Source organism: Arachis stenosperma, chromosome 7 (assembly GCF_014773155.1).
Source record: "Arachis stenosperma cultivar V10309 chromosome 7, arast.V10309.gnm1.PFL2, whole genome shotgun sequence".
NCBI classification, from domain to species: Eukaryota; Viridiplantae; Streptophyta; class Magnoliopsida; order Fabales; family Fabaceae; genus Arachis; species Arachis stenosperma.
In genome coordinates, this window is record NC_080383.1 from 63,008,188 (window position 1) to 63,036,000 (window position 27,813).

The following is a 27,813-nucleotide window of genomic DNA, read 5'->3' on the forward strand; positions in this document are numbered from 1 at the left end:
TCCAAGAAACATAATCTGTTCAATATTGTGAGCTTCTTCTTTTGACTGTCTTGAAAGGTAACACCTATTTCAATCCTAGTTCCTATGTTGAATTATTGACGGCTGCAATATACGTGGGAAAGGTCCTACTTGAAAGGTATCAACCGAGAGAGTTGAACAGTATAGATGTTTCGCATCATTAAATTCGGAAAATTTCAAATCTGATGTTCGATTGAACTATGCTTTACGTTGAAAGTTGAATGAATTGATATTAGTTTGAAAATTGATGCCATGTGCACCCGGCCATTGATGAGGAATGTTATATGCAACATATATTACTTTTAAATATATAACTAAAATAATAAAACATAAGGTCTTTTTTATACCATAAAAAGGTACAAGATAAATGGATAAAACAAATTAAACAAACATCATTCATCATTCAAGATTACCAGGATTCTGGCCTTCTTACAAGAAAAGTATAACATAGAACATTTTTGTGGTACCGGTACCTTTTTGGTTTGATTTGTTCGTGTGTACAATTGAATAGTACAGATTCAACACTTGAGTACCCACCGTAAGGGTAAACGATTTTACAATTTGCATGTGATACTGTCAATAAGACTTCTCAATCATATTCCAGATCGTGTCCGTCCTCTTCTCATTTCAAAACTTCAATTTAAGATTTTAAAACAGACTTGAAATGTCTCAACGTTTTAAATTTTGAATAAAAGTCTAACAGGTATCCCAAATCCTTTTGTTTTATGATTTAAATACCCTAAAGTTCATTCCTTTCAATCCTATTCTTCTATCTCTTTCTTCTTCCACCTCTTTCTCTCACAAGAATATTCCGTGTATGAACACAAATAAGAGTCAACTTTATAAGTTGATAAGTCTTCTTTCACCTCTTTCTCTCACAAGAGTATTGCGTGAGTGAATACAAAGAAGAGTCAATTTTATAAATTGATCAAGAAGCGTTAGAAAAAGTAGGAATTTTTTATTTTACATGTCTTGTCATTATTATGCCAAATTTTTATTATCTATGTTTACTATACATAGCTTTATCTTTTCATCCATAATACTTTTTATAACATTAATCCTTTTGTCTTCACGCATATACTTAAGTTATCATCCAAATTTCTATCACATATAAATTTATCATTATATAAGGTTTTTAATTAGAAATACATGCATAATTTTATGATTTTGTTGATTGATACTATTTCTATAATGGTTATCATTATATTACAAACTATGTAAGTCAAGAGTATCTATATTTTGTGAACTCTATACGGATTATTTAATTTGCACCATCATTGTTATATTTTTGTGAAGAGTAATGTTAGGGAATCAAAAGGGTATTAGTTAAAAACCAGCCAAATATTTTTAGGTAAATCTAAAATCTCTACGAGTTAATATATATGGATGTTTCTTCTGCTAAGTATTAGAATGTTTTTTTATATATTTTTCGAATTTTTTTGTATTGCAAATGTAAATGTTTCTATTTCTTTAAGAATTTCATATTTTTTTTCAAATTTTATTGATATTTAATTATTTTTGCTAAAATATAACTAGATATTTCTTTTGTTAAGTAGTAGGATGTTTTTTTTTCATATTAAATGAATGTTTTTTTATAATTTTGTAATTGTGTAGTTTGCAGTCTCTTTAATCATCAAAACGGCACCCAGAGCAACATCTGCAACAAACCATACAAAATAGAAACTCCATCATCCACCATCTTTCTCACTAGCATCATAGCACCATCCACCTTTAAATCCCTTCACTTCCCTCCCCACCTTGCTTACCACCCCAACGATCTCGTGCCCCGGAACAACCGGGTACCTAGTGATTCCCCATTCATTTTTGACGTAGTGAATGTCCGTTTGGCAAATCCCACAGTACAAGATCTCTATGCTCACGTCATTAACACCGTTCTCTCTGCACAACAAACTAACTAAGCTACAAATCCAAATACATTCAAAGCATGTATTAAATATGTATATACCTTCTTTTGAAAGTGTAGGGGGTTATGTTGCCAGAAGAATCATAAGCAGCCCATTCAGAAACTGTTTGTGTGTGATTGGGTGTGGTCTCAGCCATGATCCAAGAATGAATTCCTGATCTAATTGTTTCTACTTTCTACTGATGATGTGGAGCAGCATTGGTGAGAGAGAAGTACGTGTGTGTGAATATTGGAAGTGGGTAGGTTAATGTGAAAGAGAAGAGGAAGGTTTTTATAAGTTTTAATTAGGTTTACTTAATTAATTTTAATTTTTTTAAATTTTGAATTTAAAAAATTTAAAATTAATTATTAATATAAATTAATGTGATTTTGTTTAGTTTTTGACTGGTAACCTTTTGGTTCCATATACTTTTCTTTTTGTAAAAGTATAATCCTACATGATTTCTAGGTTGTGCCATTAATATCGTTATCTTACTATTTTTTTTGGTGACTGTTATCTTACTATATTACTGGATTGAACTCAATACTTTTTTATAGTGGATTGAACTCAATACTTTTTATAAATATTAGAAAAAAAATAATGAAAAGTACAAAAGAAAATATGATCATATTTTTATTCTTTCTACATAATTGAATATGATAATGTTACAGTTATTTTCTTTAAATTTTTTCTCTTTTTTATTGCTCAAGAAAAATATAGTAGATGCCATGCTTTTCATTTAAAAATCCAATAAATGAACTGGAGATACACAAGATTGAGAGTTTTTTTTTTTTTTGACAAATATTTAATTTATGGCGTATTCTATTTCTTCAATTATTTTTCTTTAGATATTTAATTGAATACTAAGAACTAAGGTTCATAGGATACTGTGTTTCTATCAAACGTGTCTTCTTTTTTTTTTTTATCTTTTTTTACTTGACATAATACTTAAATGAGATTTCTTCTCAATGTGTAACACCTACTCAAAGGCTTTAATAACTTAGTTTGGGGTGTTACATAAAAGTACATGAATAATTCACATAATAGTCTTCTGAATTGAGAGTAAACAATCCATAAGCAATCTAAATGCTTATGAATGCTCGACTATCATAACCGACAAACACCGTATTACAACTATGAAATGCTGTCGGTTTTATTAGCATTGAGCAACAACTATAAAAAAATTGAGTGTTCTTTGAAGGGACAGCAACTACCTTTTTGTATGCGTGAAGCAGCAACTTTTCTCTCAGCAATTAAGTGCTAAAACCGTAAAAGATGTATGCTGACTTACATTTTAAGGAAGAAAATAAAGTAGACTATTTCATCCAGTTCTGTACTTAATATTTAATGAAAAATAAATTAAGAAACAACAGGTCTGAAATCAAACGTCAAAAATGACGATTAAAAAAAAATGTAAAGATATGGACAAATAAACACAAACAAGTGCGAATTGTAGAAAAGCAGAAAGAGGATATTTTGGAACAGATTTTTACAATTAGTTGTTAATGAAGATCGGATGACTAAGTTGAGGAACTCTAGAGCCAAAAACTTTCTGTATCAGTAATTTCCAGATTCCTTGACATCGAACTCCAACTACAGAACTGATCTGGGAAACAATCCAGGTTGAAAATAATAACCACATATTGTCACTGACATGAAATGTTGATTCTGCAACACAAAAACGTAACACCATTCATTCCGAGTGCTGGACTACGGGATACGTAGTGTCGTAATGAGTATTAGAGTGATAGATAAAACTGTGTTCAGCAAACCTTACAGAAACCATTATTATGTGGAAAGGAAGCATCGAGAAGGTCTTCGAAGCAGTAACCGGGAATGGTTTCAATCAAGAATTTGGATATGCTGCTTGAGGAAGCCGAACCGGTGTCACTATTACTAGTAGTAGCCGCAGACATATTGTGCTCATTATTGAAAGCAGTGGGTCTCTTCATTCTTGAACGGGAGCTTCTTGCCTCAGTTGAGCTGGTGACTGATGATGATGAAGCCGTGTCGAGAGAGGAACCAGAGAGCTTCACACCAGTGAGAAGGAACCTGCTATGGTTCTGCGTGTGTTCGTTGGCTTTGTGGATAGGAACATCGCATTCTCTGCAAAGTATTGCTCTGTCTTCTTTGCAAAACAGATATGCACGCCTTTCCTGCAAGTATACATGATTGTTTGAGTATGTAGCATAGTTATACCGAACACACTACCTTCTGGTACGGGAACTATTACGCTGTACACGATACATCATATAGAGAACAATGATTATCTTGAACAACATGAACAACCATCGATCAAATACAAGTATACTACACCCTAATTTAATGCTACTAGTTAAATTTATTCTTTTAACCCTATTAATTCACATTGTTTACACATTGTTCAAGAATGTTATTAGTTACCTATACTTTTCCATAAAATATTTTGTGTAACATATCTATGACATATGCACTAATTGGTAAGCGGTACGCTACCAAATGGGTGAATTCATGTAACTATGACATGCAGCGCATATATTTATATATGGAAGAAGTGAAGAAGAGAAGGAAAGTAGTGTAAGTGTTTACTTGGCAGATATCGCAGCGAGGGGTGTCTTTGGAGGAAGGCTGGTGGAGAGTGAAGCGCGTGTGCTTGATTGCGAGCTTGTTAGCATGGTGGATTGTAAGGTCACAGGCATGGCAGAGAGCGGCTTCATCTGCAGGACAGAATAGAGATGCCTCGTCTTTGTCACACGCATCACATTGGATCTTCATCTCTCTATCCAACGCTGTTGCTTGTCTGTTTGTACAATTGAGATTGGTATTGGAGCTAATAAAGGGAAAGGGGAATGGCGACAAAACAATTATGGGCGACTTGGCATTAGGGTCCATAAACAACAGCTAGGATCAGGTCACTGCCTATTAACTGTATTGTCTGACTTTGGGTTGGATTGGGAGATACACAACTCTGGATATGAATACCAATATGAATGCCATAGCTATCAAATAAAGTTTGCCTTTTGACTTCCCCTTTCTACGATTAAAGAGGGGGGAGGGTGCAAGTTGGCTTATTGGCCTATTATTATTATTATTATTATTATTATTATTATTAATTTTAAAGAGGAAGGGGAGGAAGAGGAGAAACGGTAGCAAAATGGTATATTTCAGGGGTCTGAGTTGAACTCGATTGGCATGGCCTTCACTGGCAATGTCTATGTACCTGCTGGCTGCTGCTTCCTTTGTTCATTCACTCGATGGTTCTTGTTTGTATGCTCACTGCTCGCTGCTCGCTGCTAACTGCTGAAGTGCTGAGGCTATACAACAATATGTCGGCTATTTCCAACACCCCAGGGAAACTTCCCATTTTGTCTCCGATATCTATTTAAACATAGATATATTTGTATCGTCAATTTTACAGTGCTTATGAGTTGTTATATAAATTTTATTTAACTTATCGTTTTGATTTTTTAAAAATTATTTATTTTTATATATTTTAAATTAAATATTAATTTTTAATCTTTTTTAATAAGTAAACACGACTTTTTAGATACAACTAGTATATGTCCCGTACCTTGTACGGGATAATACATAAAATTATATTAAAAATTTTATTAAAAAGTTAAATAATATATAGTAATTATTATTATAAATATTTTACAAATTTATAATTAAAATCAAATTTTCAAAAAATTTAATATTAAAATATTAAAAATAATTAGTATTTGTCTTAATCAATTTAAGTTTGTTAAGTGATTATCTCACTCGTCTGCTTAAACAACTATTAGGAGTTTGAATCTTACCTTGTGTATATAGCAATTCATTGGCTAACGATAAACCTTAAAATGGAATATCAATACGTGGTAAATTTGGCAGGAATTTCCAAATACGCAGGTACCAAACCCGTCCATACCCGGATGGAAAGGGTAATAACTTAACTCGAGTCGGGTCTCACTCGTCTGCTTAAACAACTATTAGGAGTTTGAATCTTACCTTGTGTATATAGCAATTCATTGGCTAACGATAAACCCTTAATAAATGGAATATCAATACGTGGTTAAATTTGGCAGGAATTTCCAAATACGCAGGTACCAAACCCGTCCATACCCGGATGGAAAGGGTAATAACTTAACTCGAGTCGGGGCAGATTTTGCTCAAGATAGGTGTGGTCGGGTTTAGGGTGTACCCGCCCGATATATACATAACACTCTTTAGGAATTAGGATTTGCCTCACATCACAGATGATTCATAGCTTCATCATTCAGTCTATACTCTATAATCATACAAGATAAACTCAGTCATCCTCACCCAAAATTATTACAATCATAATTAATTAAAAAAATTAAGAAAAAATTATAAAAAAAAATCAAATAAAAGATAAAAAATAGAGTAAACATTTATTTTGAAACTAAAAATTTGTTAATTGTGCTAGAAATTCTAAAAATTTGTATCTTATTATATAATCAATTTTGTTACTCACTTTAACTTTATTATTCATTTATTGTATCTAAAAAATATATATAATGTCACACTTATTTTTAAAAAGATGAAACTCTTCAATACATGGTATAATATATAATTTAAGAACAATAAAATAAAAATATCTAGAATTTTATAATAGTATTTGAAATTTTCAATGACGATAATACAAGTGTTTAAATCGACCAAATGAATTCAATAGTTATCCTTTGCACATCTTATTTAAATTTGAATCTTAAAATTTACTTTTATCTTTTTTTTCTAATATAAATTATTTTTGACAAAAAATAGAGAAAAAAATTTATTAGACCAAAAATCCAATCAAAAATTATTATAAGGAGATTTATAATTAGAGAAGAAAAGAATAAAGTATTAATAATAATTAAGAAAAAGAAATGAAGCTTGTATTAAAGAATCTTAGAAAATAATAAAATTTATATTATTAATAATAATGCTGAAGAATGATGATGCTGGTTTAGGCTTCTAACTTTTGTCTTTGGCCATCTTTTTTTCTGTTCTTTGCTTTTTTTTTTTGAATTATCAGGTCATAAAAAAATAAAGAACAATTCAAAAAAACCAAAACAGCAAGATCGAAAACAGTAAGATCAATAGTAACTATACAAATCAAAATATATAGAAGAAAACAAACTATATATGATAGAGTTAACATGAGTATATTTCATCATTAAATAAACAAAATTAATGCACAACAAAATTACATGTAAAGAGAAAAAAAAAAGAAAAAAGAGTTAAAATAATATCCAAAGTGATAAAAGATTATTTATAGAAGACTAAAAATAATGAACTTCTAACTAAATTAAACTGTACTTATTATTATTAGAAAGAGTAAGAGAGAGCAGTAGAGAAAAAGTTTTGTGTATATTAAAAAGTTTATACAATACTATATAATAATTATCATTCATCATACTATATGATATCAAAACAAAAAAAAATCAAGGTGCTAATATAATATTATCAATATTATATAAATCATCTTTATATTTTTTCTGTGCGTATATAATATTTAATTAACACATTAAGACATATAATATTTTGTTAATACATATATATATAAAGTGATTTACAAATTATTTTATTGAATATTATAAATTAGAGTGATTTATAAATTATTATAATTCGTATATATGTATAATTAAATTTAATGAATTCAATTAGAATAAACAACAAATTTATTTTATTTCAGACTTTATAAATGAATAAATTAATTAACTAATATAACAAATTACAATTAATGTAGTAAAATTAATTAAGTAATATATATAAAGTATATTAATTTTAAATATCTAATCAAATCAATTAGCTGATATAATTAAGTCATGGTAATAAATTGTATTGAATGAGTTAAAATAATTAAATCGGTAAACACTATCCGGAGCATGCCACATCAGCTTCATCATTAAGTGCAGACATCCGATTTTTATATAATAGAATAGATAATATTTACTTATTTGTATTCATATTATGTACACTCAAACTCATTAATTCACTTTTCTCTTTCACATCATTTTAAATTATGTTATCTAAATTAGCATTTAATTTTTTTTAAATATATATCATATCATTAATTTTACTAAAATATCTTTATAATTTTACAAAAATAAAAAATATTTTTTATTTAACTTACAAAAAGACATAAATATTCTATTTTATTAAGTTGAACAAAAACTACTCTTTTAAATTTAAATTAATTAAATTTTAGAATTACTAACTTTAATTTTATATAGGGTTAAGTACGATTTTGGTTCCTAAGGTATATAAGCCGAAAATTGTTTCCGTCTCCAACCTTTTTTTTTTGCATATAAAATAGTCCCTAAGATTTAATTTAATTTTAAAATCGTCCTTTAAATCAAAATACCATTCTCCTTCTTCACTAAAATACTCAATTTTTATACTTCTTTTCCTTCTTCTCTGTTACAACAGTATCTCTTTTTTTTTTCCTTCTTCTTCGTCACAATATTAGCAGCAACAATGAAATCAGAAGCACAACCAATATAATAAAAAACAGCAACAACAACAATTTCAACGAACAACAACAGCAGAAGACAAGAAAAAGAGAAACCATCACCATCTCTCTCAATCTGAAGAACAACAACGAAATTAGAAGCAGAAGAATGGAATCAGAATCAGAAGTAGAAAAATAGAATCAGAATCAAAAGCAGAAGAACAATGGAATCAGAGTCAATAATAACAACATGATTAACAAAATCAATAAATTAACAATGTAATTAACAAAAGAAACAGAAGCTGAATAATTAACAATGTAATTAATACAATCAACAAATCAAAACTAGAATTGGAACCCTAGGGAGGACCAGCGGCGAGGAGCAGCAACGAGGACCGGCGTTAAGCGACGTGGAGCAGTGGCGACATGCGAGGAGGAGGAGGAGCATGGCGATGCGGCGAACTTGTGAGGAGGAGGAGGAGCAAGGCGACGCGGTGAGCTAGCAAGGAGGAGGAGCAGAACGGTGACGCGGCGAGCTAGCGAGGAGGAGCAAAATGGCGACGCGGCAGACGTCCTCCCTTGCCGATTTGCTAGCATCGACGTCCATCCTTTCCATCACAGGTGGCGTCGCTACCTTCCCTTCCCCCTTCTTCTCTTTCCCCCGATTCTCTTTCTCCCTCTCGTCATTCTCTTTTTGTTTTTTTTTTCTTTTTATTTTATTTTATAATTTTTATTTAGGGAGATTTTGGTCATAAATTATAAGATTTAAGTAAAAAAGACGATTTTAAAATCAAGTTAAAACTAAGGGACAATTTTGTATGCAAAAAAAGTTGAGAACGAAAAAAAATTTCCGATCTATATTATAGGGACCAAAATCATACTTAACCCTTTTATATATTTAAATTTTATATAATTTACAAAAAAAAAACAAAAATACATCTGATCATCTATCCACATTGAAAAATATTGCTTCAATATTGTTGATGCTCCTCATAAACCCTAATCTTTGATAGCCATTCATAAAAAAAATACATATAAAAAAAGCTCTTCATATATGTTCTCTAGGTTTGGCGAAAGGACCAACCAGGAGAGGCAACATCTCAAAGTCACCGTAGAATTGTCGACGTGTGTCTAACACTCAGCTCAAGGAGAATTGTCTCCATCAGAGGCAAAATTGTCTTCGGCAGAGGTAGAAACGTCGCCGTCCAGCAAGATCGTCAGAGACAAAAAATTTTGAAGGATCTCGATGTAATCCTGCATGATTGATACTAGTTATCGTCACTCTCACTCTCATCATAGGGCATGTTTGGGTTTAAGATCTCAAATATGTGTCCTGATTGATGTGAGCATTTAATTTCCTTTGTCATGCTGTGGGTTCAAACAAGCATTAGTAAGATAACGGGTTATGGTTTATGAAGTATTATCCTATGGGAGAGTCTATAGTGTGGATGTATATAGTATCCACATGTGTGGATTCTACGTGGAATAAATGATATTAGAACACGTGTGTAGGGACTTAAGTGTGACAAGATGCTATTGCATCATCTCTGCTGATAGTCATAGAGAGGCTGCAGAAGTTGTCGTTGAATTATGTGTGATTAGGGTGCTAATGAAAAAATCTGCCATTTTATTATCATGGTTATCTTTTTTTTGGGCTTTTGGGCTTATAAAGTGATTTTGTTTGTAATGGGATTAACAGGCTTGGGTGGATTATTTTGTTTTTGTTTTTTGTATAAGTTTTATAGTAGTTTACCAAAAACATCTATACGTAACCCAAATTATCCATAAGAAATGCTTTGAAAGAACAAAAAAGAATTGTGATAAAAATTTAGTATGTGGTGGAAGAAAAAAAAAGTTAATGCTAAAAAAAATCCCAGAAGACCAAAATCAAAGAAACATAGTGTCTCTCACCTCGTATACGGGAAAAAGGAACTCTCTGTCACCTCTCACCTGCGTGATTCATATCCTAAACCACATAATGGGGACTTAACATGAACCCTAGCGCCGCCCATCCCTTCCCTTCTCCATCGGCTAGTTATTGCCATCATCCAAAAGGTGTCGTAGCTGATGGAATCGGCCCCAAGGAGACTTCCAACTTTAAGGTCGGCGTCGTCGCACAAAGAACGAAGGTGAAGTTCGTGTCGTCCCCGGCGGTAGTCGTTTGTCCTTCATGATCGTCTTGTCGTTGATGCAGTGGTCTTCTTCTCGGGGTGTAGTGGTTGGTTCTCTCCTTGACATCCCTTCGTTGGTAAAGTCGCTCTCTCTGTAACTATTTCGCTATTTATGTGAATCATTTTGATTAGTTAAATATTTTATCAGTCACTGACTTCTGAGTTAATTGTGATGTTTTTCATCTTTAATTGTCTAAGTTAATTTTTTGTTGTTATTAAGTATGCTGAGTTAATGGTGTTTGTTGTTGTTAATTCTCCTAGTTAGCAAGGATCTGATTTTGTTTTGAGCTAATAGGGATCGATATTTGTTGTGAGTTAATAGATTTGAGTCTTCTTTACTGATTAATTGATGCTCGGCTTGTTTCGGTTGATTTCATACAACATGGTTTCTGGTTCGTTGTTTATTTAAAAAAATAAAAAAGAAACAAATATAGTATTTGAAAAGAAATACTCAAAAATTAGTTGTCAATATCATTCATGTTTATAATCGAAGCCATTTAATAAATGAGGAAATACGAGAAGCATAATGGGGCAGACGAGAGGCACGATGTTTTTTAGATGATCCTTGCATGCTTTTAAAATAGCAAAAGGGGATATTATGGTCGGTTCGTAGTGCAAATAGCATAATTTTTTCTTGTGGTGGAGACGTGTTTGTGCGGTTGGTTTTTATGGTTTAATGTTGGAGTATGATATCATTGCGAGATTATTTTGCAGATTTGATTTTTTAATTCGGCACTCCATTGTGAACACTTAGATGGACGTCCCCCAGGTTGATGATGTCGTTAATATAATGTGTGAAGATGGAGTTGGTGATACGGACGTAGTTGATTATGGAGATGTTGTGGAACTAACGGAGGATGATATTTTGAGGAAGGTTTTTTGCAATGAAGATGATGCATACGAGTTTTATAAAAAATTAGGAAAATTTTACGGATTTGATATTAGAAGGGGAGACATGTTCAAGGATGAGGAGGGTAATTTGGTTTGGAGAATATTTTTTGCAATAGAGAAGGATAGAGAGATAAAAAAACATTATAACAGGGTCGATAGAAAGAGGCTTCACAAGCCGGAGACAAGGACGAATTGTGAAGCGAGGATGTGTGTGTATCTAGATAAGGAAAGGTCGTTGTGGAGGGTCAAGAAAGTCATTTTGAACCACAACCATGAGATGGCACATCACGTAATGGTTCATCTAATTCCAAGTTTTTGTTACATGACAGATGCTGTGAAAGCACAAATAGAGGGATTTCAAGGATGTGGCATCTCAACATCGAAGACAATGCGGTATATGGCTGGCATATCTGGAGGGTATTCACTTGTAGGGTTTTTGAAGAAGGATGCTTACAACTACGTCGATAAGAGACGTTGTGCAAGGATAGCTGATGGAGACGCGAACGCAGCTATAGTGTACTTGGGGGTTAAAGTTGATGCAGACTCGACTTCGATGGCAAGGTACAATGTGACGGAGAATGAAATGCTAGCCAATTTATTTTGGACAGATGTTGGCAACAGGATAGATTACTAATGTTTTGGAGACGTACTGGCATTCGACTCAACTTACAGGAAAAACAAATATAAGATGCTATTGGTGATTTTCTCAGGGTGCAATAACCACAAGCAAACATGTATTTTTGGGTTTGGTTTGGTATTAGATGAGTGTATTGCTTCATATACGTGGCTTTTAGAGAATTTCTTGGAGGTCATGTGTAACAGGAAGCCGTCTATTGTTATTACGGATGACGATGATTAAATTTGAGAAGCTATATGAGTAGTTTTTCCGAATGCAACGCATAGGTTATATGCTTGGCACTTTGAGAAGAATGTGACGTCAAACGTGAAGGATGACAATTTGTGTCGGCTATTTAATTGGTGGATTTATGCTGATATGACGGTTGAAGACTTTGAAGCGGAGTAGGCCCAGGCCAAAGCTGATTATGGCTTGAAGGATGCAATGTGGTGGAACCAAGTGTATGGAAAGAAGGAGATGTGGGCAAATGTTTTTCTGTGCGAGAAAATTTGTGCTGGGTATCGGACAACATCACGGTGCGAAGGGATAAATTCTGTGTGCAAGAATTTCCTTGAATCGAAACATAGTATGTTGGATCTTGTTCAAAATCTGGAACTTCTTGTGCGTGAGTATAAGAATAATGAATTGTTGGCACAATTCAGGTCCATTTATAGTGTGCCGGTTATGACTACCTCATTGGAGTCCCTTGAGCGTCATGCGGCTTCTCTTTACACAAGAGCGATATTTGGAGATGTAAAAAAGAGATTGAGAGTGTATCTTCAGTTAATTTTGTCGGTGTGAGGAGGTTGTTGACCATGAAGGTTTACACAGTTGAGGAGTATGGTCATCCTGGCCGTAATATTATGGTTTTATGTGATAAGAATATGGAAAAATTGGATTGTGGTTGTAAGTTTTGGAGAATTCAGGGGTTTCCATGCAAACATATATTTTTTGTGATGAAGCATGAACACTTGTTGGCAATACCTGATAGCGTAGTGTTGAAGCGTTAGACAAAAGAAGCAAAAGCATTGAAGGCATACGTTGAGAAAACTGATGATGATTGTGATAGAGGCTTTTTGCTTCGCTATGGAGCACTTCATTCAGCGTCACGTTGGTTGTTCTTTTTAGGTGCTCAGAAGATTAGTTTATACACTATTACTTTGGGAGGGATTCGTAGCCTTTGTGCAACCTTGGAATCAGAATTCACCAAAGGTGTCCATGCAACAAATTCAAATGCATGCGGTGAAATTTGAGATCCTATAGTCGTGAGAACAAAGGGAACACCTAAAAGGACTTGCATAATGGAAGACCTCGTAAGGGAAAAAGGCCTCGAGAAGATGAGTTGGATTCGGATCAAGCTAATGAAGGACAACGTGATGAGGTAATTTTGTTATCTGCATAAAGTGCTTTTTTGTAAATTGTGATGGCTATTAATTAGCTTCGAGAATTGGTTATAACGGCTTATACTTCAATGTTTTCTTTTTTGAATATTGTTTTCATTCTTTTTATAACGGCTTATATCTGTTGTAGTGTGCTAATCTGGACGTCATTGGATCCGATGACCAAAAGATTGGTGAAAAAGAAGGGTTCGGAGGTAGGTCTGTTGGCATGTCCCGGGTAGATTCCATAAAGACTATTGCATTTGGCAGACATTATGTGCAGAATTCATTCACACCCAAGGATGTTGTTGGTCCATGTCAACAGGTGCGTAGATGCATGCATAAACAATTACTATGTTTGGCTAATATGGTTTGGCATGAAGAGTGTTCTGTGCTAACGAGTGTTCTGTGACGAATCACATAATTTTAGGTGCTGGAAATTTTACACATGAAGTCTAAAAAAGTTTAGCTAAATGAGTATTTGATTCGAGGTTTCAGTTGTGTCGTGGCATGTCATCTCAGTAATAAAAAGGATAAGCAGTGGTAAGAAGAAGCCTATTTAGCTAGTTAGATATTGTGATCAATACGTTTGGAATAGTTACTTTTAATGTTGGTTGATATGGACTACAGCTATGGGTATGATGTTGTCACGTTGCATATACCTTTTATGTGATGTTACTATTACCAGGACCATGCATACTAGAATGGGGAGTAAGCTGTTTGAGTTTTATTCTGGTTTTTCTTATTGACTCTTTTGGCGTTGTATCAAATAAAATCAGAAGTTTAGATTAGTTTGTGGCAAAAATTGTTCATTATAGGTGGTTAAAGTTTGTTTTAGGTTTAATCATACACATATCTTATTCACTTTGTAAGTTTAACCGAAGAACCTTATGCAAACTCATTTATATGCTGCTAGAAAATGTGTTGGAAGGAATACTTATGTGATAAAAAAAATAATAAAATTACGCCTGTATGAGAGGATGTTAATAGCTTTTTTGGCTGCGGGAAAGCATTGTAGTAAGTGGTGGTAAGTACGTGTGTATGAATGATTTAGGTGGCAAAACTCTTGAAATTTTTTCATCGGCTCCATTCCATTATATAAGAATTTTTGCTATAAAAGGCCCTCTAAGCCCAACCAGCTTTAATGATTTCTACCAGCAACATATCCAAAGTGCAAGAAAGGAGATATAATTGAAGACAGGAATTGTACCGGTGATATTAGTTACGCATCCATCTTTTCAAAACACCATAGCGGCTCAAAGTAATAAAAGTTGCTTCCTCCCAAGGAGGAGCCGGATACAACAATGAAGCCCATGAAGTGCGATGAAGAAAACTAAAAGAGATAGACCAGACATAGCTTCTTTATATCAACCAATCAACCCATTGGTGAGTGCATGTTGGTTAGATTTAAAGGGTATTTAAAAATCTACAGTCTTGCTGCATTGTTTAAACAGCCCATCACTGGGCACCAAAAAACAAACCAATATTTTTGTCTATAGTCTATATGGTTGGACTTGCAATAACTTCCACTATGCCAGTCTTCTTCTTGGTCTTCCTATTTGAGCTTCTACATCTTTTGTCCTAATATTTCACCGCCTTCTGGCCTATTTCAGCTCGAATGGGGTTGTGTCTCCCCACAACAAGATCAACCGCTAGCCTCATTCTTGTATGTGCATTAACCACCTAAGAAAAAGGCAAACATTCCATGCAAAAAATGTATTATCAACCGTGGCTTGCACCTTGAATCATGAGACATGAATTGTGTTAAGCTGTTACCGGAAGATCATAGTCACTCCATAAGTGGGACTGCATCATCCATTGGGCAACCCACACCCTGCAGTTGTTACTGACATTAATAGCATCAGGCATCATAGGCCCAAGATTGATTAGTCCAATAATAAAATATGATTGCTAGTGCATGAAATTTTAAAGGAGAACACGTACTCTTTTGAACTGTATTTACATTGTCAATGATATTAATGGATATATATATACTGCAATGTTGTTCCTGCTACCAGAAGACTTCTTAACTGTTAAACTAACAGAAAAATATATGTTGATATAAGTAAATTTATAAATTAACGAAACTGTATTCCCATGAGATTTATTTCGTAATGGATTCAAAAGAATGTTTTGAAGGGCTGTCGATACATTTAGTGTAACTCACGGGTCTTCATCCGTGCACAGGAAACATCTGAACACATTCTATATCGAATAAAGGAGTTTATCCACTTGTAAAAATTTTACCCCATCTCGTCCAACATGTCTAGTTATGTTAAATATGTGGGTAGAAAACTAAATAAATGACAAACACAAATACTTACGATCCATCAGCTTGTTGTCCGATCTCTGGCTCCACTATTTCATACATTATGGCTTGTGCATTTCATTGGGGCTTCCAACATAGAAAACCTTGTCAGCTAACAAGTTCTCCAAAAAAAGGCCTATTTCATTAGACAAGGTGCATCAATTTATGCCAACATGCCTCATCATTAGCACCTTGAAAACAAACGGATATTACTAACGCGTACCATGTATAGCATCTTATCTTTACGGGCCTTTGTAAGCCTTGAATCTTTCAAAGAGTCTAGATACACCAATTTCCAGTTGAAGAAATCAATAATCATCAAGTACCAATGATCCTCCGCATGGAAGGGAATGTAAACCTGCGAACGGAACATAAAATCTAGAAAGGTTGTTCCCATTTATGAAAAAAAAAATCTAAAAATCATAAGAAATGCATGTTATTACCTTAAAAAGTTTGTCTGCCTTTCCCATGAATTTTTTCTTTATGTACTGCAGCGTATTTGGACAGTAATTTGTTGGATTCACTGTGATTTGCTGTAATTATAACTACTCATTTAGAAAACTATATAATACATATAAGAAGTGTCATGCATTCTTCACCTAGAAAGAGGTGGGAAGCCACCACCTCTTGAGTACCGACTCAGACATAGCGCCTTTCGTGCACATGACTGCAACCAGGATTATCACCTATCAAACAGGATGCCAAAAAAGTCATATTAAATATTAAGACAAGGTGCAGACAGTGTGATTTAGTAGTTTTTTTTTTAAAAGAAAAGGCTAGCACGAAGAAAAAATGTTGCTCTTACGTCGTCCATGACCCTTTCTCCAAGAAAGAGTGTGCGCAGGGCACGCCTGTCTCCAAGATAGTGCTCAGTTGAGACGAGGACCTCGCTGTTATTCCGATTTTTAGATTCAAAACCGCAGAAAATGTCAATGGAAATGTTAGCCTTTTTTCATACAGTTCTGGCAGCAGGAAATTCAACCAAAATTAATAAAAAAATAGCCAACTCGGTGCATGTGGATAACCTAACCTCTTTGGCAGATCTTTTGCAAAATATATGCTGCGACTACAAGTTCCATCCCACGAACTCCATCCCATCAGGCAGTTGGAATAGTAATTCCATACACTGAGAATGAATACTAGTTAGGCAGTAAAGACCCCCAATGAAAAAAAAATGATGTCTAAATTTACATAATCATGAATACGATGACACTGGTCATACCGCAGGCGTCTCGGCACCATCCATATAGGCATTAGAATGAGTGTAGTAGGTGAATGGGGATCCATGGACATCTTGGTGTACCTCCGTCATCTCATCAGTTGCAGAATCCTTCTCAAAGTACAACTTTTGCTAAACGACAGCAACATAAATGAAAAAGACATCATATAAATACACAAGGCCATATTCATGCAATAGTATCTACATAGAACATATTATTTATCATACATGCCATCAGACCAACCATCACTAACCTTAAGGGAACTATCCACCATCTTCGGCTTCTTCGATTTTAAATCCGGCGTCGTCCTTGATATAGATCCGGTCTCTGTCTTCCTGCTGGCATTGCTGGTCTTCTGAACTTGGCGTCTCTCTTTAGCTAAAATAGTCTTTCCATCATTCGTATTAGCTGGCACCGAATCCTCCTTTGTGGACACGTTCTTTATCAAAGCTCCGAGTACATGGCTGTGACCCTCGACCACTTCTGCCAGCTTCTTGATCTGGTCTTCATGAAATTGCAGCATAATCTTTGTTGTTTCCTCATCCCTATCCAGATGCTGCAAGCACAATGAGTCAGTATCTCATCAGCACATGATGCAGCACAAAAAGATCATCCATGGTTCAACCCCATGACATGTGCATTTCATTAGAAAAAAAACTTGACAACATAAGAACTCATACCTCCCTAATTCTCAAAAGGAGATGCAACACTTTCTGGTCATGTGTTGTCCCACGCTCACTGGGATCCGTGCATCCTTTCTTGAGGCAAATTAAAAAAAAAACGTCATACAGGGGATTAGTTTCTATCACAACTCAATGTATCTATGCTTGTACAAGATAAAAATCTATACCGGTCAAGTTCAGATTGGGATGCCGGAGTATCTTCGCTAGAGTTCATCACCTCCTTCTCCTTGCTACTGGGTGGGACACTAGTTTTCTCCATCACTGAATATGACCAAGACATGTAGTTGATGTGTGCGAAGAGAGTAAGGTTGTCTGAACAGTGATTTAGTCCCCGAACCCTGCATGCATTCTTGTACTGTCACAGTAACTCAAGCATAGTGAATGGGCTTGGACTTTGTTCTTCTTGGCCCAATGAAATCAAATGAGGCCCATGAAGAAGTCTTGCCTACTACTAGGGATACTTCCTCCGGATCATCATGCCTAATCCTTTGATGGTGTACAAATGATTTATTTATTTAATATGTCTATTGTTTTTATAATCCATACGGCAGCACTCTTTCACTTTTGAAATACCTACTCACCATCAGAGTAAGGTTGCGTGTGAAGTGTCGTTATTTTAAATGTGTTGTCCCATCAAACAATATCACTCAGCTACTGCAAATGCGCCCCCATCAATCAAAATATCAAATCCATACTTTACAAGAACGTTATGTAAAGAGTCCATCACCAAATCACTAATAGCACCCTATTATTAAATAAATAATCGGGGGCCAATTAACCATTGGTTCATACTAATCACGCCGACCCTTGCTAACTTAACATTGTCAAGTTAAGCCATTATAATTCTTTGAATCTGGTATGCTTCCAGTCATGGTTTTGAATTTTCCACTATGCATCACTGATGCAAACGTTAAACAATTGTAGACCCCACCCTAGTCACTTGTTGAACATTCTTCAACGTACATGGTATATTCAGGTGGTTTAAATTAATGAATATTTTCATCATAAAGAAATTGTATGTTTACGATATATAATGTATTAAATTTCTAGAAAAGTAATAATTAACAATTTTTTGCTTCGCACTTTCTACATGTTAAAAAATTAAAAAATACGATAACATGAAGGTTATATTAAAATCGCAACTACCATTAGTGTTACACTAAATGAATCAGTCAAATAACTTCAAATGTTACTGAGGTAAGCCTTTGTTAACAAATAATCTACGAATAAAATAATTAATAATTAAATTATAATTTTAATAATATTTTAAAATAACCAGTCAAACTTTTTGTTAGAATGTATATTTTATGGTGTATTCTTCTAATTTTCATTATGGGAATGCCATAACTGATTGCAAATTAAACACTTTATTATGCTAACGAAGTAGTTTCTTTAATCGATATTTACGAACATCACTCAAAATTTAATAGTCCTTCATAGCAACTGAAACTTGATTGTAATTACTAATCATGCACTAAGTATTTTAACAATCAAGTTTTATGTGCATCAAACATTTGTCTGGAAACAAGTCATAATATTGTTTGCCAAGATAAACTCCAACTAAAACACCAACAGAATAACCACTAACACTCCAACCTTTTGCAAGATCTGGTAAACACAAAAGGAAAGATTAAAAACAGCAGACTATTGGTCTAGCATTTCCCCAAATATTTCAACTTGTCCCCTAAGATCCTCATTTTCAATCTCCAACGAACGAATACGTTCATTCAATCTGTCAACTTCCTCCTTGTTAACTTGATTCAACTGCTCTGTGAGACATCCAAGAACGCGATAATTGTAATCACGCACAGCATAACCTGTAGTAGAAAGAATCTTCTCTACCATTGTGAATGAAACTTCTTGACGTGCAGAACGCTCCTCGTAGCACAATGGACCATGAGCCAGAAGATCTAGACCTCTGCTATTGTAGGAAAGAAATACCGTGAAGCCGAAAAGCAAATTTTCATCAGCTGTGTCCACTTCTTGAGGAACAAAAATTGGGACACCAATGTGAAAGAATGTGCACGCTCGCATCAACATCAGCTCCATATCTTCAACATGCATGAATGAACTCTCTGTAATTGGCTCTATCACTGTACGGCCCACATCAATAACATGACATTCCTTCTGGAAGTTAAAAATATCTCAATTAAAATCCAGGTACATGCATGATAAAAAAAATTATATATAATAGCTCACCTCCCTGTCGATTGGGATTACCGCCCACACCACTGGGCTGGCTGTTGGCTACCGCTACTCCGGAAGATGTTTGTTGAGAGGAAGGGATAGAACAGAAGGCCCCTTCTAACAATCTTGATGATTTTTTTCTAACCAGTTAAATAGGGCGTGTTAGCTGACGGGTTGGAGGATCTGCGGCGATTCGTAACCAAGCAATAGCCTCCGACAAATCACGAAATCCACGATGTTCACCGTTCTGGTAGCCGTTCACTTGTTGGTCACACTCCTGCCATGACCTATACACACCAGGAACACGACCCCGACGGACCGCATAGAATGAAAACCGACCACCATCACTGCTCATCTCCAACAACGCGTACAACCCAAAATATCTATTTAAAGAGGGAAGGGAAACAGGGGAAGAAACAACACTGGCACAACTTATACCCTCACTCTCATCCAACGTTAACTCATATATACTGCAAAATAAAGGCATTTACATGCTTTTTGAAATAAAAAAGGGGAAAATGTTAGGAAATTATATTTCTATGTACTTTTAGTTTTCAGTGTCATTTAAAACTGTTATAAAATATTATACTCTTAACTATGTGATTTAATTTAATTTATTCATTGACATATGTAGCTCTTTTTTCAGAAGCTATAGTATTGTCAGAGGGGAGTTGTTACTCAAACTATGTAAACTTAAATTACATTCATATTTGTTAATGATTATATAACTAACAATAATGTTAAAAATGTATCAAAAAAATTTCCGCTAGATTTTTCTTGAGGATAATGAGACAAACTATGGTCAGTTCCATGCACAAAAAAGGTATTTCACTTATATTTAAATACAGTACAAAATTTCTGAAAAATGATCATCATCTATTGGCCTAACATGTTTTCAACTATCACTCTAATCCGTTGTTATACTATAACATCATTCAAAAAATAATACCAAAGGAATCATGTAAATTTAAATGCTTGATAGTTACTGAATAGACATACTATTTACTTGATCAATGCAATTATGATTTTTAGTTTTTTCTTCTACAACTAACAAGATAAAGAATATGAAAAATTAGACAAAAAGTTGATCAATACTATTTATTTTTAGACGAAAATATAAGGTGAAATCTTTTCGTTGATATTTTTATTAATTAACAAAAAATACCGAATCTTTTTTAAAATGCCAAATATATCTTTAATTATCTTTACATTTATGTTTCACTTTTAAATATAATTACAGTATTGCTACTACTGAATAAATTTTGTTTTAAAGATTTTTTTAGTAACAAAATCTTAAAAAATAATCCTTTACATTAAATGTTCATAAACGTAGTTCTAGAAGACTAGATAATTATCTTGTTCACTGAATCATAATTTTACAAAAATTCACCCATCACACAGCACGTCACATATCTTTACCAACAATTCAAAATAAAACTACGAACGTTGTCATGCGCCCCGCCAAGGATAAGTTAACAACAACATATACATTCATTACAACAGTAAATCCTAACCCCAGCATCATAGTTGCGCATTTTCTTGAATTTTACTATTTCATTAGAATGGTTTTTTTAAAAAAAATCAAACGGTGGCAACACTATAAAATGATGGAGAAATGAGATAGCCAAACATAAATAAAGAGTATAGACGGAGTTTGCTGATTTCGGTAGAAACATATTCATTTAAATACTAACAAAAGAACGGTAAAAACTCAGGTGCAGTCGATTTCACGTAAAGTTAAGAGTTGAGAGTCGTTAGATAAAAATTTAGTCAAATCAGTTAAATCATCTAGCCACTTTCAACTATCAATTTCATGTGAAGTCGACTGCACCTGAGTTTCGCCCAAAAGAATATCTCATAAAACATTCTAACTAGTGAAATTAGTAATTACAAATATGTAAGTCACACACAAACTAGGAATGGTAGAACCACATACAAGATACAGTCACATCGCTTATTACTGAAAATTACGCATTAGTCTTTAATACATGTGGTTAACAATTATGACTTCGGTTCAAAATCTATGATGTCTTCGCTCATTAAGGTATATGGTTTAGGTTTTACGGTGTAGGATTCAATAATTTTATGGTTTAGGGTTTAAGTATTCACATTTTTCCATTTAGGTATCATGTTTCAGAGTCTATAATTTGTGTTCCAGGTTTAGGGTTTAGAATTTATGGTTTAGGCTCGGCGGTTTATGTTTTATGGTTGGGGTTTAGGCTATAGGCTTTGGCGTTTAGGGGTTAAAAATTATTTATGTACTCTCATTAAATTATTAAATCTGTTCTCCCTCTAAGACAAATATATATTTTTTTATTTATCTTTTTATAATATGATTTCATGATCCTATTGAGTAAAGTAAATTGAACAAAAAATCAATCATAAATAATAATACCAGTAAAACATTATAGCATACTAAAAAAGAGTACTAGAAATATACTATGTAAAAGACATCATAAAAATTATTTGATTTATTTCAATTACTACCAAGGCAAATATTTATTTTTTTTATAATTGTTAGTGTTCTCTGAAATTTATATTTTGTTAATTTTAATTAAAAATATATTTTGCCAACTTTTATGTATTATTTTTATTTTAGAATAAAAATATTAATTTCATTATAAAATTAGTTAATAAGATCTATTCAAATATCTAAATTTAATATGATCAGATAATATACAAAATTAATTTAAGTTGAGGTCTATTTTAGTAATTTTTTTTAAAAATGATTTTTAGTAGCATAATCTAAACAATATTTTTTTACTGTAACCTATTTTCATATAAAGATTGCCAAAGGTAAATCACCTTAAGATAAACTTTTCATCAAAATCATGTTTGCAAAATCAATTTTATGTCAATTTATATAGTGTAATGCAAGCACACACCTAAAGATCTCAAATCTCCACAATTATTTGATAAAACTTAATATTAAATTTATTTCTACATATCTTGCATTAATTTAAGAGACTTCTTTTTAGTTCTTCACAACAAGAGGATTTAACTACTTCAATTTTAATTTTATAATTTTTTTAGGTTTGGCATATAGTCAGTAGTAATCAACTTCATAATTTTTTTGCATCTACATGCAACTTCAATACCAATTATTCCACTTTAATAAAACTTGTATTCTTTTCTTTATGTAACTAAAAATATAGATATATTTATTTGTCGATTTACCTTCTTTTAAAGTTAACTTCACTTTTCGCATTAAATTCAGTTGAAATTATTTTCTAACATGAATATCATAATAAAAAACTCGTTTCGTTATTATAACAGAGGTCAATAATTAAAAAATTCTGCTCAGTTGGTTCATTGTTAATGTAGGCACTGCTCATTCTTTAATATAATAAACGAATTCTATTTTTTTTATTACTCTATGCTGTTTTTGAAGGCTACATTCAGACTTTATACATAGGTAATTTTCGTTTACACAATCCACGTTTATCCACAAATTTTTTTTCACTTGTCAAAAAAATTCACTTTTAACCCATTCACTATTAATAGTCCTAGCCTGTTAGTCCAATACTCTAAGAAAGATTACATTTTAGCCCATTAACATTTAATTCATGTGGCCCATTACTCCATTCTACCAAAAAAATTAGGCCTCTTCTCTCCATTAATTAATCTACGTAAGTGAAATTATTACCGTTCACTAACTCAACCAACACTGCAAGGAACAGTACATGTCAGCTTTTTATAGCAGTGGTCACATCAGATTCCCTTCCACATGTAAGGCGCTATAGAAAAATACGTCAAATCCACATGTGTGGATGTTCAGAATAACCACATCATAAAATTTTCCTTATCGTATAACTTCGGATCTCAGTATTTTATTCAAGTGAAGCTTTATATTATTTTGAGTTGAATAAAATCTCAAATATAACATATATAAAAAAGGTATGTTGAACTTCCTTTACATATACAGGTAATGGCATATGTGACTGGGGAAAGGAGTAGTAGCATCGCTGCAATCAGCAGTGTTTGCAAAAGTAGGGCAACCTAAACTTGAATAGATAAAGGTTTACAACATGTATAGAAAATCCTGAAATCAAGTGGGTGAATGAGTAACTTCTGCTGTTGTGGAAAATTCTACGAAAATATGTTAAATATATATCGATCTTATTTTTAAGGAGTTAAAAGAGTAAAAAATGCAATTGAATCAGTATTTGAGGAATATTTGTATGATATGAATGCTTCTACTTTAGAGTTGGTCTTCGATGTAAAGTGTAATTATTTTATTTCTTTCCTCTTCACTTGTTTTTACCAAGTCAATAACTTCTGTTACACAGAATAACATGGTAATTATAGAACAAGTGATTATAGTGTGTTAGAACATATGTGCTTCCACAATTTGACATTGAAAAATATGTAATCTTGTTATTCTTCATCTTTTTTAACTTTTAACCTCTTTTTAACACAATAAAATATTGCATTACAAAAGTCAAACGTTAAAATGGATTACTTTATGTCTTCATCTATAACATTTTTTTTATTCAGAGTAGCATAATTTTTAAATTATATCAAATTATCTAATAATTTTAAATTATTATAATCAAATGAACAGTCTTAAAACCAAAGTTATACAAAGTTATTTTTATTATCCCATTGATTGGTAGCTAGTAGCCTAGCACCTTTCAGTCTTACTTCTAGATTTTAGAGTAAGTGATGAAATCATTTTTCTAATTTTCTTTAGTTATTTACTATGAGTTTTATTTTTTTAAGTAGATCAACATATTTATTTTTTGTTGAGATTTGGTGAAACGGCTTAGTATATTAGCATAGGAAGAATGTTTTGACAACTTGGACATGCGGATTGAAATGCTATAATCATAAATTCTAACCTGATTTTCACTATTTGGACACTTGAAAGCAAGCATTTTTGCATCACATATGCTAACAACAAAGACTTAAAAAACTAAAGACTACTAGAGTTAACAAAATTTTCATAGAGATAATCAGATACAATTTATATGAACAAGGATATGTTGTTGTGCATGAGAATGATGATGAATTTTTTCATGAGGTCACTAATATTTAGCTTGGTATTTTTTCTATGGTGTTGTTTAATTTTAATTGAAGTCTTTGTCTCATTTATTTGGCCTTATACTGTCCAATAGTAGAATATGACATTCTTAACTTTTTCTTTGAGAGCTAGGAGTTGTCGAACATAACTTATCTTTTGATCTTCACGATGAGGCTGTTCGCAAACTAATCCTGCATACTTAGTTACTTCTATCCAATCCTATAAAGCAAACACAAAATATGTTTATTCAAGAGCAAGATTGAACCTTTAAACAATTTAGCATTTAAAAGCACAATAAAGAATACAAATATTTGTTTTTTTTAACAAAGGAAGTTCAACACAGTAAAGTAGAGCAAAAAGGAAAACACAACAAAATACATGACATAAACACAAATAAAAAGGTATAATCCATTGTCATCTCTGGCATTGCCATCAACAACCAAATGGGTCAACTCCATACCATTCCTTGTAACTCAAAAAGGTCATAATCTTTACTCCTTCAACACTTATCTCTGAGCTCTAAAATACTCTATTATTCTGCTCCAACCAAATGTTCAAAATAACCGCAAAGAAACCTATCAGCCATTTCTTTTGTTCAGACTTGCAACTTGGCACACCAGTCCAACTCTCAAAGAACTCTTTAACGTTCTCCGGAATGGACCATGTGTAACACCATACCATACAGAGTCTTAAGCATAAGTCATAATTCAGAGATGGCAAGGTATTATGACCTCTAAAATAAAAATTTAGTACATATGGTAGTATGAATGATTGATTATAACTAGGAGCCTTTATAGAAAAAGGGGTAAACAAAAATCGCAACTCAAAAGCGCAACACTCCGATCGATAACGTAACGAACAAGGATAAATGGTGTGCGAAATTGTGATCACTACTTTTCACAACTCAAATAATCCCTAGTAATGGCCCCAAGAACTTGGTGCTCAATACCATGGCATAAACACAACTTTGCACAACTAACCAGCAAGTGCACTGGGTCGTCCAAGTAATAAACCTTACGCGAGTAAGGGTCGATCCCACGGAGATTGTTGGTATGAAGCAAGCTATGGTCACCTTGTAAATCTTAGTCAGGCAGACTCAAATGGGTATAATGATATACGAATAAAGCATAAAGATAAAGATAGAGGTACTTATGTAATTCATTGGTAGGAACTTCAGATAAGCGTATGAAGATGCCTTCCCTTCCGTCTCTCTGCTTTCCTACTGTCTTCATCCAATCCTTCTTACTCCTTTCCATGGCAAGCTTATGCAAGGGTTTCACCGTTGTCAGTGGCTACCTCCCATCCTCTCAGTGAAAACGTTCCTATGCTCTGTCACAGCATATGGCTAATCAGCTGTCGGTTCTCGGTCAGGCCGGAATAGAATCCAGTGATTCTTTTGCGTCTGTCACTAACGCCCCGCCTGCTAGGAGTTTGAAGCACGTCACAGTCATTCAATCATTGAATCCTATTCAGAATACCACAGACAAGGTTAGACCTTCCGGATTCTCTTGAATGCCGCCATCTGTTCTCGCCTATACCACGAAGACTCTGATCTCACGGAATGGCTGGCTCGTTTGTCAGGCGAGCACTCGGTTGTCAGGCGATCAACCATGCATCGTGTATCAGGAATCCAAGAGATATTCACTAGAGCTTTGGTTGCTTGTAGAACAAAAGTGGTTGTCAGTCACTTTGTTCGTAGGTGAAAATGATGATGAGTGTCACGGATCATCACATTCATCAAGTTGAAGAACAAGTGATATCTTGGACAAAGAACAAGCGGAATTGAATAGAAGAACAATAGTAATTGCATTAATACTCGAGGTACAGCAGAGCTCCAAACCTTAATCTATGGTGTGTAGAAACTCCACCGTTGAAAATACATAAGAATAAGGTCTAGGCATGGCCGAATGGCCAGCCTCCCCCAAAGAGGGTTCAATCATCAAAGCATGATCAAAAGATTCTAAGATTGAAAGATGAAAATACAATAGTAAAAGGTTCTACTTATAGAAAACTAGTAGCCTAAGGTTTACAGAGATGAGTAAATGACATAAAAATCCACTTCCGGGCCCACTTGGTGTGTGCTTGGGCTGAGCAATGAAGCAATTTCGTGTAGAGACTCTTTTTGGAGTTAAACGCCAGCTTTTATGCCAGTTTGGGCGTTTAACTCCCATTTAGGTGCCAGTTCCGGCGTTTAACGCTGGAATTTCTGAGGGTGACTTTGAACGCCGGTTTGGGCCATCAAATCTTGGGCAAAGTATGGACTATCATATATTGCTGGAAAGCCCAGGATGTCTACTTTCCAACGCCGTTGAGAGCGCGCCAATTGAGCTTCTTTAGCTCCAGAAAATCCACTTCGAGTGCAGGGAGGTCAGAATCCAACAGCATCTGCAGTCCTTTTCAGTCTCTGAATCAGATTTTTGCTCAGGTCCCTCAATTTCAGCCAGAAAATACCTGAAATCATAGAAAAACACACAAACTCATAGTAAAGTCCAGAAAAGTGAATTTTAACTAAAAACTAATAAAAATATACTAAGAACTCAACTAAAACTACTAAAAACATACTAAAAACAATGCCAAAAAGGGTACAAATTATCCGCTCATCACAATACCAAACTTAAATTGTTGCTTGTCCTCAAGCAGCTGAAGATCAAATAAGATAAAAAGAAGAGAATATGCAATGAACTCCAAAAACATCTATGAAGATCAGTATTAATTAGATGAGCGGGGCTTTTAGCTTTTTGCCTCTGAATAGTTTTGGCATCTCACTCTATCCTTTGCAACTCAGAATGATTGGCTTCTTTAGGAACTCAGAATCCAGATAGTGTTATTGATTCTCCTAGTTAAGTATGATGATTCTTGAACACAGCTACTTTATGAGTCTTGGCCGTGGCCCAAAGCACTCTGCCTTCCAGTATTACCACCGGATACATACATGCCACAGACACATAATTGGGTGAACCTTTTCAGATTGTGACTCAGCTTTGCTAGAGTCCCC

The 27,813-nt window shown here is 33.7% G+C and overlaps 3 protein-coding genes across 4 annotated transcripts; all 3 read right to left on the minus strand.

The window, feature by feature from the left end:
- Positions 1-1,691: 1,691 nt before the first annotated feature.
- Positions 1,692-2,178, minus strand: LOC130942143 (probable cinnamyl alcohol dehydrogenase 6). Its single transcript, XM_057870839.1, has 2 exons — positions 1,985-2,178; positions 1,692-1,917 (listed from the first exon to the last, which is right to left on the minus strand). Exons 1-2 carry the CDS (start codon positions 2,077-2,079, stop codon positions 1,707-1,709), a joined length of 306 nt encoding a protein of 101 aa, XP_057726822.1. The 5' UTR covers positions 2,080-2,178; the 3' UTR covers positions 1,692-1,706.
- A 456-nt stretch (positions 2,179-2,634) lies between these two features.
- On the minus strand, positions 2,635-5,090 carry LOC130941888 (B-box zinc finger protein 20-like). Of its 2 annotated transcripts, none has more exons than XM_057870522.1 (3): positions 4,491-5,090; positions 3,700-4,078; positions 2,635-3,590 (listed from the first exon to the last, which is right to left on the minus strand). In XM_057870522.1, coding segments are annotated over exons 1-3 (684 nt in total). In that variant the 5' UTR covers positions 4,794-5,090; the 3' UTR covers positions 2,635-3,588. The 2 variants fall into 2 exon arrangements, with proteins under 2 accessions (XP_057726505.1, XP_057726504.1); XM_057870521.1 differs by having other exon boundaries at positions 3,695-4,078.
- Positions 5,091-19,252: 14,162 nt separating this feature from the next.
- LOC130939848 (uncharacterized) lies at positions 19,253-20,150 on the minus strand. Its single transcript, XM_057867914.1, has 2 exons — positions 19,967-20,150; positions 19,253-19,701 (listed from the first exon to the last, which is right to left on the minus strand). The coding sequence occupies exons 1-2, from the start codon at positions 20,148-20,150 to the stop codon at positions 19,253-19,255; spliced, it is 633 nt and encodes a 210-aa protein (XP_057723897.1).
- Positions 20,151-27,813: the final 7,663 nt, after the last annotated feature.